The sequence below is a fragment of the Fusarium musae genome, chromosome 1, assembly GCF_019915245.1.
Source record: "Fusarium musae strain F31 chromosome 1, whole genome shotgun sequence".
NCBI classification, from domain to species: domain Eukaryota; kingdom Fungi; phylum Ascomycota; class Sordariomycetes; order Hypocreales; family Nectriaceae; genus Fusarium; species Fusarium musae.
In genome coordinates this window covers 5,041,526-5,054,653 of record NC_058387.1, presented here as the reverse complement: position 1 = coordinate 5,054,653, position 13,128 = coordinate 5,041,526, and the positions used below count along the sequence as shown (strand labels likewise).

Sequence of the window (13,128 nt, the reverse complement as noted above, 5' to 3'; positions counted from 1 at the left end):
ATCAGCCAAGTAACTCTCGTAGACGGAGCACGTACCTCGTTCGTACTCTCCTTCCGCCTACCACTAAACCACTGTAACTACTTCTTCCGACGCGGCTTGACCACCGACTCTACCTTCCTTACCTGAGGTGCCTACCAGGAAAAAAAAAACCACTCCTTGTGCTTGTGCCTGGCAACTGCCTCCGCTCACCCTTTCCCGACTTGCCTTGCCCTGTATCCCTCGTCTCTTTTCTCCTTCTCCCCTTATTCCTTCCTTCTTTTTACCGGCCCTCCCACCCCTTCTTCTACCCTGCCTCTTCCCTCTCTCTCTCCTCCTTCTCTCTTCTTCCCTCCACAATGAGTGCTCAAGAACCCCTCCCCTCTACCACAAACTCATCCTCAGCGATAAACAACACCACGTCTACCGCTGTCGCTAGCCAAGATGCCTCGGGACGACAGCCCTCCTCCTCCGCCGCCGGTTCCTCCGAACTCTCCGGTGCAAAGATAAGCCTGCGCAAGTCGCTGCGAAGCTTCCCCGACTTCCCTATCCCGGGTATCAACTTTGTCGATATTATGCCTCTCTTCGCCGACCCAACCGCCCATGCCACCCTTGTCGATGCTCTCGAACTTCAGATCGCCGAGGCTTTCCCCACCAAGCCTGATGTTATCGTAGGCCTTGACGCCCGTGGCTTCCTCTTCGGCCCTGGTCTTGCGCTCCGCCTCGGTGTTTCTTTTGCTGCTGTCCGCAAGCAGGGCAAGCTCCCTGGGCCTTGTGCTACCGCAGAGTATGTGAAAGAGTATGGCAAGGATCTGTTCCAGATGCAGGAAGACGCCGTCCGTGAGGGCCAGAAGGTCCTTATTGTGGACGACATCATTGCTACGGGTGAGTAAATCTGGCTGCAAAGCAGCATGCATGAGGCTTATAGGACCATAACTGACATGAATCATCAGGTGGTTCTGCAAAGGCTGCAGCTGAACTCGTCCAGCAGCTCAAGGGCGAGGTCATCGGATACTTGTTTATTCTTGAGATCCCTGGTCTGAACGGCCAGGAGAAGCTCGGCACTGCTCCTGTCAAGATTCTTCTTGAAGATGCTTAAGTGGCTGATGCCAGGCTTCCTCTATTTTCGATCCCACTTCCAGCGATAAAGCGATACCGGGTCATCAATCGACTTCTGGTGTGCCTCATCGTGGCGCATTTGTGAGAGTTTTTGTTAGACCTGGAGAGTCTGTTTTTGCTCTATTTGTTTTCGAAGTGTTGGCGGCGGTAGTGACCAAATTTTACAGCAATTCACTTATTTTACTAAGTGAGATCTATATTGGTTGGCGTTTTGTGGATGGCTTTTTCACGACTCAACAACAGCAAAAGTCTTTTCGGGTTCGCGCATATAGAATGGGGGTTTTGGAGGATACCTTGATATAGCCATATAAAGAAAGATCGCAAACTAATAATCATAAATGCCGGTATGGTCTGCCCATCTTCTGGCTGCTTTGCCATCATGAGACAATCATTACATGCCCTGTAGGGGCATCATACCACCTACAGCTAGGACAATTCTAGAATTTATGAGTAGGTCTCTAGGTCGGATTTATAAGTCTCAAATGAGCTTACAAGCAAAGCTTTGATTGTTAAAACGTATCATACAAAGAGATATCTATCTCCTGTTTTCCTCAAAGCTTGAAGGTATCGTGCGCTATCAAAAACAGCCATATACAAAGTTGACGATAAAAGCCACCAAAAATAACTCCGAGACATGCATATGAACTCTATGCGTTCGTTATAAGACAATGGCGTTCTCTATCAACATCCCTTGACTCTCCACCACGTACTTGCGCCGCATACCTACACCCTTAGCCTCACCGAAACGTTCATAATCACCCTTGGCTCCACGCATGAGAACGAGAGGCACGCCGTTGAGACGCCCCATGCCTCGGGGTGTCACTTGCGCCGTGGTCAGCAAGGGGCGAACAATATCATCAGGGCCTTCTTCTGAATCGTCACCCTCATCAATCACAATCACAAGTTGTAGTGTGTGTGGCGATGCCGGAAAGCTTGGTATGCGCTCTAGCTTTTCGCTAAATGAGCAGCCGCCACGACGAATGACAATTATCTGATGTTGGCGAGACGATGACTCGGGCAAGGGGGTACCACACGCTTGACCGCCGAGGAAGACGGTTTTCCAGGGAAAGTTGGCGACGGGCTTGCGGGAGTTGTAGCTGGGTGAACCGACCATGGGTGTGTCGATGATGGGCGGCAGAGGAAAAGCGCCGGGGCCGGTAGATGTGTAAGCCGTCCAACGGAGTATAGTGGGGCCAGGACCATCCGCCTCCGTCTCCGGGAGATCGGTATATGCGGGTTCAAAGACGGAGCTCACGGCACGGAGAAGCGACTTGAGGAGCGATTCCGAAGGAAGAGCCGCATGACTCGGAAGAATCTCACTGGATATGTTGACGCCCTGGGCGGGTGCTGGAGCACTGGCATTCGACTTTTCTGGTGTATCGAGGAGAAGGTCTATCTCAACGATATCCTTTCGTCGGATACAAGTAAATGCATCGTCTTTGTAAGCTCTCACATGCTCTGCATGGAAAAAGACATTCTCGTGACGACCAAGTTCTCTACTTGCCGCGTGTGTAATCCTCCAGGATCGATCTGCAACCTTGCCGCCCTTCTGCTGTTCCAGCTGAAGCCGCATGCCATCAAGGTTGCGGACCGTTGGTCCGTTGTGGCTGTACCATACGAGAGACGTCCCGAAACGAGACACAAGCGAGCTGGCCGTGTCACCGGGTGGAAACTCTATCCATGTCATGACGCGCTCAACGGGTGCTGCGCATACGCCGTCTTGTGGCAGCATTGTTGGCGGTAACGTCCATGGAAACATTGTGTGATTGGTTTTAGCTCTATATCTCGTTACATGCCCTTTCTTCCGGTCGAAGACTTCTACGGCTTCAAGGGGTCCGTGGACATTGGGAGTATTGTGCAAGTCGACGAATAGTGCGACACTGAAAAGGTCAGGACGAGCAGCCGTAGCTGACCCGGAAAGACCTGGGATTGTAGGTACCGGGCATGAATGCGTGAAGCTCTCATCGATTGTGTCGTTCTTGGGTACGACACGTTTCGATAACGAATGTCGACGAGCCGGCTTCTGACGGCTGCGCTTTGGTATGATCAGGGGGTGACCCTCCGTAGAAAAGACAAATGCAGCATCAACCTTGTTCAGAGCATGGTCTGGGTCGAAAAGGAGGTACATGTACTTTGTGGTTTCACCAAGGAAGAAGCTCTCCATGCGGTCAGAGAGCTCTCCTGTTCTGACGTCTTGAAGACCAGCCCATCCACATGGAGCACGACATCGTCGCTCAATGTCTCTAAGAACCATTTCTCCAACATGCAAGTACCATGGGTCTTGTGTGGCACGGTATATATAATATGTTGACTCTATGAACTCGGGACGGCCTGGCCACCAACCGAGCCCCTGATCAACAGTGTTTTCGCGGACAGACCATCGCTCAGGCAAGGCAGCATATCGCGTCCAGAGAGCAGTATAAACAAGATTTGCCTCTACGGCTTCATCGACCTCACCAGCCATAGCTAACAGACCAGGGTAGAAGGCACCCAAGCTATCAATCCACATAGTATATGGTTGCCCAGTTGTGCGATGATTATTCGAGTAGTATGGGTAATGACTTCTGTCGGTGTACAAATATCGCTTGACGGAGGCGTGCGCCTGGTGCCATGCATCCAAGAACGCCTCGGAGGTCTGTAGCTCGGTAGGCAGAGGAGGGTGGAGGACGTTCGGATCGAGCCACTCAGTGCTGCTCTGTCGACTAGTGGTTGATTTGTTGGGCATGCCGTGTCCTGAAAGCAAGATATGGCTCTTCAAAGCATATTCGAAGAAGCTATCCATACCAGCACCAATTCCGGCGTGTGGCCCTATCCACTGTCCACCCTCGGCGTCCAGGCCGTTACCGACGAGTCCAATTTCACTCCTTCGTCCCCAGACTGCCCAAAAGGCCCTCTTGGCTGCTTGCTCGAATCGAACATCTCCTGATAAACGACTGAGAACCGTGAACTCTAGGGTAAGACTTCCAGCGCCGGCACTGCAAGTCTCAGTGATCTCCCCCGAAGCAGTCTCGGGTTTGCCCTCCATGTGACGAAAGAGGGGTGAGTTTGTGTAGAAAGGAATCCCATGTCGAAGATTGACTCGAGGATATGGAATGCCGGTGTCTGTGTAAAAGGCTGGGAGAAGTCTTTGTCCAAGATCGAGGGCCAGCCTTAAAAGTTGGCCATCGTATTTGAAACCATTCGGCCATGTTATAGGCGCCAGTTCAAGGGGGTCATCCGCCTGAGCTGCCCAGGCTGGCTGCACGGTATACCCGTTGATAGGCAGTTCCCCTATGGCAAAAAGATGCGCACTGAGAAGGCCACCCAGCCCACGGATTACGGTCTCAAAAACCTGGACCTTACTATCGAGGTCAAATCCAGTCGCTCGAATGCCCTGGCCCGAAACACCTGGTCGTCCATCACCATAGTATCGCACAAAATCCGCTATTCCATCTTGGAAATCGCTCAGAGCTTTCGACCCTGTCCCTGACGCATCTTCGGGTCCCCCAGCGAGGATCGCAAGTGTCGATAGACTATCGATAAGTGTAAGGGAGTAATTTCCCAGGGCATCGTTCAGTCCGATATGGGCGGGATTTTCTCGATCTCGGGTCAGGGGCGAGCACGTCAAAGGTCGAAGCTGTGGAAAAGAGTACAGTCAGCTTTTGGTGGTGATCAGTTGCGACACCAGACAAACCTCATCCTCAGGAAATGCATGTTTCATGTAATTGCCAAACCCATGGTAGAACATATCAACTGTTTGTTTGCGCAACCGCACGAGGTAGTCCTGCCGCATTGCTTGAGCCGTCCATGATAGCGAGGCCCAGATCAAGAGCTGCACCCAGACCAATAACATCATGCCTCCTGGCTCAAATAGCCAATGCCTAGGCCTCCGAGACATTGGCCAGGGGAAAATGGCGCTCTAGAGCTGCTGGGCTCATCGAGGGAAGCCTAATAACTGCCAAACCGACTGTAAATCATACAGGTAGTATACGGAACGCCTCGAATATGACGCGCGACAGACGCTTGGCGTCGCGATTTGAAGTCTGGAGGAGACGAAATCCTCACGACATTCGTGGTGACAGTTGTGTCCTGTCATCATTGCGCCACATGTGGCTGGCCTGTTGTGGCGACGGTTTGTGAATTGCGGTCCAATCAAGTACCGTAATTGACAGAGGCTCTTTCCCAAACAGAGTCTCCGAGAGGTCAAATGCCTTGAGAGCTTCGACATAGATTAGTTCCTGGAGTCTGGGTAAAGGACCTTATTCTTCACATTTCTAATCTCATAACAGATTATCCTTCCTTCCCTTTTGGTGCATGTTCACAGTGCTTGCATTATCATGTTCTCGTCCCTTCCTATCCATCAGTCATCAAGATCACCTTTTTTGTCATTCGTCAATCGTCAATACTACAACACACCCCAAACTTGAATGCAACGCAAGCACTAAGATAAAGACGAGCCAACAACATCATTCATAAGCAGAAATCTCTCTCTCTCTGCACTAATTGCCTCATGCTCACATCTTCACCCCTCTTGACTCCTTTGTTTCGACACATTCCTCGAAGAGTTAATCTCCCTAAAAACAACCAAAATACGCGAAGCCCACACAAGTTCATGCCAAGATAAGAGGTCACGATGAGAACACCATATGTGTGCCAGTGCGTCACATCCCTGGCGCTAAAGTGAGAACGTGGAGGGTCCCTCGGATGAACGTCACTGTTGATCTAACCATATTGAAGCGTCAAGCGGCAATCGACCAGCCGTCTGAAGCGCTGGCTGTAACTCAACGTTGGTTATGCCTTGAACTGCTCAAGCGATAAACGTTAAACGCGTTTCGAGTCACCAAATCGTTATCTCTCATCACACCATCCCGCACAGTAGGATCTCAGGCGCGGTTTGGCTGGCGTTGGCCCCCTTCGTCTGTGATCACTTGCTGGTGAACTTTCTGGCCCTCAATATTCCTGGCGCCTAGGGATCGAAACATACGCTTGTCTTGTCTATGCTCGGGGAGACAGAATCAGATCAGTCCCCACTTGAGTTCCTTTGAGATCCTCTGCTACAGGATAGATTCATTGTTAACGACAAGCCACGCGAAGTGCTAGTGACTCCTAGCGCGTCATCGGGATCTTCGTTTCCGCTCAGTCTTGACCTAAGCTATATCTGGTTCTATAGCCAGCCAAGGACCCTGGAGATGCGATGAGAGCGAGGTCCGACATGAACGTTCAGCTGCCTTCTCTCCCAAATTACCTTGCTTCTAGTCTGGCAACACTGCTGCAAAGTTCCGTATCCGCCATGCAGTCCCTATGGTATGACTTGACTGTTCAAATAGGAACTCAGAATCGGTGATTTACACAGCTTTTACTGCAACTCCACGGCATCTTGTTGTTCCACTACCATAGCGCAGCCCAACCACTATTAGGGTCTTACTCTGCTCTTTTTCAGAGTGCAGTATAATCTGCTGGAGTATTATGCTTAACAATCGCTGGTCCTTCCAACAAATGGAAACGTGGAAGTACCCTCACCACGTTTCTTCAAGTCCCTATGGTATTGTCAAGGAGCCAGATCAACCGGTTCCCTGATTAGCAGGTCGGAATATCGAATCAGAACAGCGGAAAAATCGGGGTTGCTGCCTTGACAAGCCTTCATTCTGAACTGGAGAGCTTCGGCCGCCCAATCTTGACATACTTTCTCAAGGCCCGCTTGCTTCAACTGTCACTACTTCGAACGGGTTGACTTCTGCCATTTTTGGTAAGATTCCCTCCTGGGTTTCTTTCTCTACAATACTTTCACTGCCACCTTGCAGCCTATTTCAGCTGCAGCGGTCAAGCAAAGGTAGGCCGTCAACCAGTTATCGGTCTTGTCTGAGGCTTGGCATTGCCGAACTGTCAAACGGCGTGATCTGCATCGGGGGGATAGAAACCTGGATCCCTGGCGGCTAGGTTAAGGGTGTCCGCGAACTGGGTCACTAGTTTAGGCTCAAGGAGCCCCAGTCAAGCTTGTCTCGACACCCTCCCGGCTTCCGAGGTACCAGGAATCCTTGCGAACATGAACCCAGTTACATGCAAGTTGCAGCGAGAATCAAATTTACTTGAAGCGCAATTTTCCAAACTGTCGGGTCTACACAAGACCAAGTTTGTCAATACGAGCTATGTGTTGTCTCACTGACGCTCCGCCCCCTTTCTCTGTCTTTCCAGGTCTTTCGCATTCCCCCCCTTGCTTTCGTGGCAGCGAAACAGGCCATCTTGTCAATTCCAAAATCGCCAATCTTGAGAGCACCCAACCAGATATTGTCTCAAAAGGCTGACCCCAGATTCTGTGTGAAGCCACTCAAGTCACTTGACTTCCCGCTCGCCCACACAATTACCTATCAAACTTGGCAATATCTTCAGAAGCAGTGAAGACATATATACGTTCTACAAGAGTGTTGGGAAGACGTGACACGACGCAGAATTCCTTCCTATGCAAAGATGTCGGGTTCTTTACGAAGCTCTATCTTGAACAATTCCTAGGGGTATATGAAGGGACATTTATATGGAAAATACAAAAAAATGAGGGGCTCTTCGTTGGGAAGATGAAGTTGTCTATAATGCCATTCCCGAAAACAAATCAGAAGGGTTTTCCTTTCACGACCCTCTGCGTCCTCCATACATCGTCTGTGTTGGGCTCAATCTCATCAAGGGTTGCATGCGGTCGTTTTGTGGTGGCATTGCTCCCGGTTCCATCTTCATTTGTTGGTCCCACATATGTGCGCTCATCATGTGGCCTCCAGGGCCATCTTCTTCCATCTTGATATTGGGAATGCCATGCACCTGGTTAATAACCTCATCTTCATGAGTGTTGTGGGATCCAATGCTCATCATCTCGTCGTGCTCATCCCCGCGTCCAGTGCGCTTCCTTGGTTGAACCGATCTGCGTCGTCTTCTGATATTGAGATCCCCATAGGAATCCATGTAAATCCCCTCCTCAAGCTTTAGATCGTTGACGACCTTGACTTCTATGTCGCTGGCGTTCAATCGCATATTTCGGGAACCCCCTAATTCGTGAAAGGTGTCAAGAATCGACTGGTAACGATTTTTCTCGACGATCTTATAAGCCTCTCGAAGCAATTCCTCCTAAGAACAATTAGCAAAGCTGTCCGGACTCTGAAGTCAGAATGACTTACATCTTTAGTTAACCAATCAATGTACTTGGATCGGCCGCGTTTGAATTTCATCTGAAGCATTTCCTTACCAGGGCACTTCTGGAATTGACGCTTATAGTCGCTCTGGATGCTCTCCCACATATCCTGACCCTTTTGGTTGCGGTGCTCCCAGCGAGATTCGAATATGCAGCGCTCCTCATCGGGACAGGTACTCTTTAGTGTTGGCGGGACCTCTTCTCCAAAGCAATTCTTGTGCTCGTCGACAGGCTCTTCAGCAACTACACTTCTAGAGGCTCCTGGTCTCTTCGTTGTGCGCTTTTTGACGCGGCCAGGGCCGTGTAGGGCAAACTTTCGACGGGGGGATCCAGTCATGGAGCGTGGAACATCTGAAGGTAATCCGTGCAGTCCTGTATTATCTGGGCTTCTTCGGCGGTACTGAGGTGGATGGTTCTCGGACAGCAGAGGAGCAGGCGCCACTTCACGATGATGCATGCCCATTGGAATATGATGGTTGTCCCTCATCATCATGTGGTCTTGGTGCTCAACAGGAGGCGCTATATTGACGTAATAAGGGTTGCTCATAGTTTGTGGCTCTGGTCCATTTGAGACACCAAAGGCTCCCATATAGGGCTCTGGGGGTCCGGGAGTTCGACGTCCATCGTGGACATAATTGGCATGAAGGAATTCCCCTCCAGCGACCGGAGCTTGAGAGGTCATGGGCGAGCTCGCCTGTGGGGATTGGCTGTTAACGTCAAATTGTCCTGTCCACTGCTGCTGATGATACATTCTGGAACTCCCAGAAGGGCTAGGGTGTTGATTAGGTGTGCTTGGAGGCGGAGGATATTGTGATGCAATTTTTGACACGCCGTGCAAAGGAGGAGACCCCACGACTGAGATAGGAGTTAAGAGATTTGGATCGCACTGGCCAGAAATGCTGTCGAAAGGTGAAGAAACCTGCAAGGACAAGCGTCAGTTTTACAAAAGGACCATTGGGGCCGGAGCTTCGGATCTATAACAGCGCTTTCGAAGACTCTGCCAAGTTCACGTCCACTCCGAAAGAAGCCCAACTTACAGATGAGTAGGATGCCAGATCGTGGTAAGGGGAAGTCTCAGTTGTTGAAATTGAGTCGTGCAAACTGGGAGCTCCCGAAAGACCATCCGGCTGGGGTAGACCTGGGGCAATATACTGCTGCTCGACCATGATCATGTGGGTATCAAGTTGGGGGATTGGACAATGGCAGTCCAAACCGGTTGGTTTATGTTATAGGCGGGGCTTGATAACAGAAATGGTTGCGTCTGTGAGTGGTGGGGAGCTGTTGATGCTGTGGCTGCAAGTTCAAGATTCAGATCGAGGCTGATAATGGCACATTTATGATCAGAAATCAAGATACTTCAAGAAGGCATCAAGACCTGGCGAGGCAGATATGGAAGAGCGATGTGCAAGACGATTCAGCCTTTTCTGGCCGCGGCCGCTTTTTGAAGACCTGGGGGTCAAAGATCGAGGCCAAGAGAGTGCAAGGGTAGGAAGGATGAGTTGAGGGAAACAGAGCCTTGTGGGGTCACAGACGGGCCGGCCGCTTTGTATAAATGGTGTTTGGAGATGAAGAGCAGTGGAGTGCAGATCGTTGGAGTGTATGTAGGTTTGGTGTACATGGAGGTCAGTCTGAGGGACAGCAGCAACGAAGTACCCGAGCATTGCAAGAGCCGTTCTTTTGTCAAGCCCAGGAAGATATGAACGAGCCAGAGACAGGCCTCGGTGCCAGGGGCAAATGGTGGAAGGACTGGGGGTGTCGAGCAGAGGGATCAAATCCCAAGTACAGTATGGGTACGGCCTGACATTGCCTTGAACCTAGTAAGTGGAGGGCTCAAGCTATGAGGGCTCGGGGCTCAATATCCTCCGCCATGCCAAGGTACTGGAGCTGTCGTGCATAACAATAGCCGCCGAGGGGTCTAAAGGAGCAAACGAAACGGGCTGGAAATAGAGAAAAACTAAGGGCAGAACAGAGGACGTGCATGGTATGCTCGTGGAGATGACTCTGGGATGGCTTAAAGGATGGAGGGGAATCATCGCGACCATCGCGGCTTCAAGGGTGTGTGTAGGAGTGGGAGTGGCGTTGGATTTGGCTTTTACTTTGGCGTGGATATGGGTGTGAGCATGTAAAACGAATGGATATGGGGCGGGGGGTGTTGGCTTGGGGGTGTTCTGCCATCCCCTCCATCCCTCCATCCATCCATCCATCCATCCATCACATCCAGCTTCAGTGTATACATCCGTTATGGGTGTGAGACGATGGGATGGGAGAATGGATTGAAAACAGCACCGAAAAGAGTCGGATGTTTCTTCGGACGCTTCCTCGATTTCACCAGACCATCACTCTTTCGTCAGTCAGGGATCCTTGGAACTTTTTCCACCAGGCAAATCCCCCTTCACACGACCACCGTATCGCATACGGTCTGGAGCAGTCTTTGATCCGACAGTCTGGATAGAGTATGTAATGGAAATCTCTGGTTATCAGTCTAGCAAGTGATGAGGAGATTACGACTCAACTCGACTTGACTCGATTCTCATCCCACACGGAGGTGACCTGTGAGGTCTGAGTTGGATCGGCAATGACAGAGGGGAATACAGCACGGAATTGAAGAGCAGAACAGACTGACTATTCAGAACCGCAACTAAGATATATTGTGTAGTAAGCCAAAGACATCATAAGCTGTGGCTGCACGTACTGAAACGGAGGGCCGACACGAGTAGCCAAAAGAGAGACGGATGCCCCGAGAGGGAAAGGCGAGACAAGCTGAAGAGCAGTATGAGGTTTCTGCCAAACTAGCAGGCCAGGCTGAGCTAACGGGGACGAGAAATCAGTAATGCCCGAGAAGAACGAAAAGAACGGGGACCTGGGGCCTGAACCTGGACCTTGACAATAGACAATGACATGGGCCATCGACCACTGACCAGGTACGCAAAAGAGAAAATACGTATGTGAGCGATAGGAAGCGCAGCAAGGTGGGGACAATAGTGGCCAAGGACCCTTTGTGTCTGGTCTGTCTGTGAAGAGGGAAGAGACAATCAGAAAGGTGGGAAGCTGGACCGGGTTGCGCTACCTGAAGGCAGAGATCCATGAACCGTGCTTCTGATGAGTTCCTCATCACCTTCTTCGAAGACACGAGCCGGTGAGTCAACAAGTTACAAACCCATCTTGGATTTGGTTGACCGAGTTATCAGAGCTGGGACGACAACAATGTATGACGGACAGCAACAAGGGCTGTCAGCAGGAACAGATACAGGTACAGGAACGCGGGAACTCATAATCCTGTGCGGGCCGTTTGGCGTCCATCGATCTGAGGATCGGCAGCTTTGAGAGAAGTGGTGCGCCAGTGACGTGCGGTACGGTACTGGGATGTTAGTGGAGGAGGAGGGCGGAATGTAGAGAGAGTCGAGACATGAGAGAATAAGAAAAGACGCGATGATCTAAAGTGGGAGCAGGGGTCTGCCGGGGGAGCGCATTTGGGGCTGGGTGAGGCCTGGTCGGGCCAAGCAAGGCCAAGCAAGGCCAACACAGCACAGCACAGCCAAATAGCTCAGCCGATGTAGAAGAAAAAGGGTACAGAAAAGATTGCACCCTAGTTCTGCTTTGCTTCTTGGCCTCGAAGCTATTTCGTTTTCCTGGTCGACAAGCACAGAAAACAAGAGCGAAAGCGGAACGGCGTCGGAGACGGAAACGGAGATGGGAGACGAAAAGGCCCAAAAAAGACGACATGACAGAGAACAAAGTGACCATGCCTGCAACAGCTTAGGCAGATCCCAGCGACTCCACCACGTTGCTTGGCACTCGCCGGCAGATTGCCTGCCTTGTCATTGACATTGTCATGTGTGGGTGGCAGAGAGTATTGAGCGGAGCATTGCATTGCATTGCACTACACTATGTACATTGGATGGCTTGCGGACATGCTGAAGATTTTGCCAGTCAACTAACCATCCATGAAACAGTTGCAGGTCTATAATATTGGTCGGTTGAATGCTGAGGTGCCCTTTGGCGCGACGAGAAGAAGGAACTCCATAACCAACAGCAAGCTTGACATTATACGCGCGCTACCTGGGACCATGATAGGACCGCGTGTAGCGCGAGGCCGTTGAGATGTGAACCTCGCCGCAGAATGGACGGTAGTGTTAGCCTTGAAAGGTCGCCTCGTGCCCCCCCTGAGGGTCATAAATTAACGACGCTCTACCGCGATACCTGGATCGAAAGCTTTGACTGCACGGAGTACCTAGGTAGGTATGTACTGTACTGGACGGTACAGCACATACAGTACCTAGCCGTTGACCTTATGGTTCCCACAGGTGGCTTGTCCTGTCCTGTCTTGCATACCTTGTCCCCTGGTCCGCGGATGCCACCCGGCCTGAGCAAAAGCCGAGCAGTGACGCCGCTACGCAGCATCAACAAGCAACGTTGATACAAGTTAATTATGTATGTGTTGACAGAAAATAAATTTGTTCAGAGGCCTCGCTTCAACTAAGATGAGCTTGTTTAATTAATGGTCCTTCAGCTACTGCAGGGCTCGTCTTCGACGGGAAAAAGCAACGGGGATCGTGATGCTCTGAAGCCGACAATACCCCGCTACCTGACTCAATCAGTCTCAGCTCCAACTCGATTCAGTTTTGAGGCTGGCTAGGCATGGTCATACATACAGTACCGCCGTGCCTACAGTACCTAACATACAACAACTAACGCAGTGTCTACACGTCACGATTCGTACTGTACGTATCTAGAATGGCAAAGCAACGATCACAAAGACACGACTAATTGTCTAATACAAGTACTGTAGCAAGTTCAAACCCACTTGCCCTGCTCAATATGCAACCCATAACATAATATGGCATGCGCCTCGCGGCGCTTGAGAGATGGCAGGGGTGTCG

General features: G+C 50.9%; 3 protein-coding genes across 3 annotated transcripts; 1 reads left to right on the top strand and 2 right to left on the bottom strand.

The window, feature by feature from the left end:
- Positions 1-335: 335 nt before the first annotated feature.
- Positions 336-1,075, top strand: J7337_001502 (uncharacterized protein; the record flags this gene model as incomplete). Its single annotated transcript, XM_044819242.1, has 2 exons — positions 336-861; positions 930-1,075. 2 exons carry the CDS (start codon positions 336-338, stop codon positions 1,073-1,075), a joined length of 672 nt encoding a protein of 223 aa, XP_044686944.1.
- A 678-nt stretch (positions 1,076-1,753) lies between these two features.
- J7337_001501 (uncharacterized protein) lies at positions 1,754-4,867 on the bottom strand (the record flags this gene model as incomplete). The annotated part of the gene is made up of 2 exons (XM_044819241.1): positions 1,754-4,711; positions 4,769-4,867. The coding sequence occupies 2 exons, from the start codon at positions 4,865-4,867 to the stop codon at positions 1,754-1,756; spliced, it is 3,057 nt and encodes a 1,018-aa protein (XP_044686943.1).
- Positions 4,868-7,695: 2,828 nt separating this feature from the next.
- On the bottom strand, positions 7,696-8,999 carry J7337_001500 (uncharacterized protein; the record flags this gene model as incomplete). The annotated part of the gene is made up of 2 exons (XM_044819240.1): positions 7,696-8,184; positions 8,235-8,999. 2 exons carry the CDS (start codon positions 8,997-8,999, stop codon positions 7,696-7,698), a joined length of 1,254 nt encoding a protein of 417 aa, XP_044686942.1.
- Between the last annotated feature and the right edge of the window lie 4,129 nt (positions 9,000-13,128).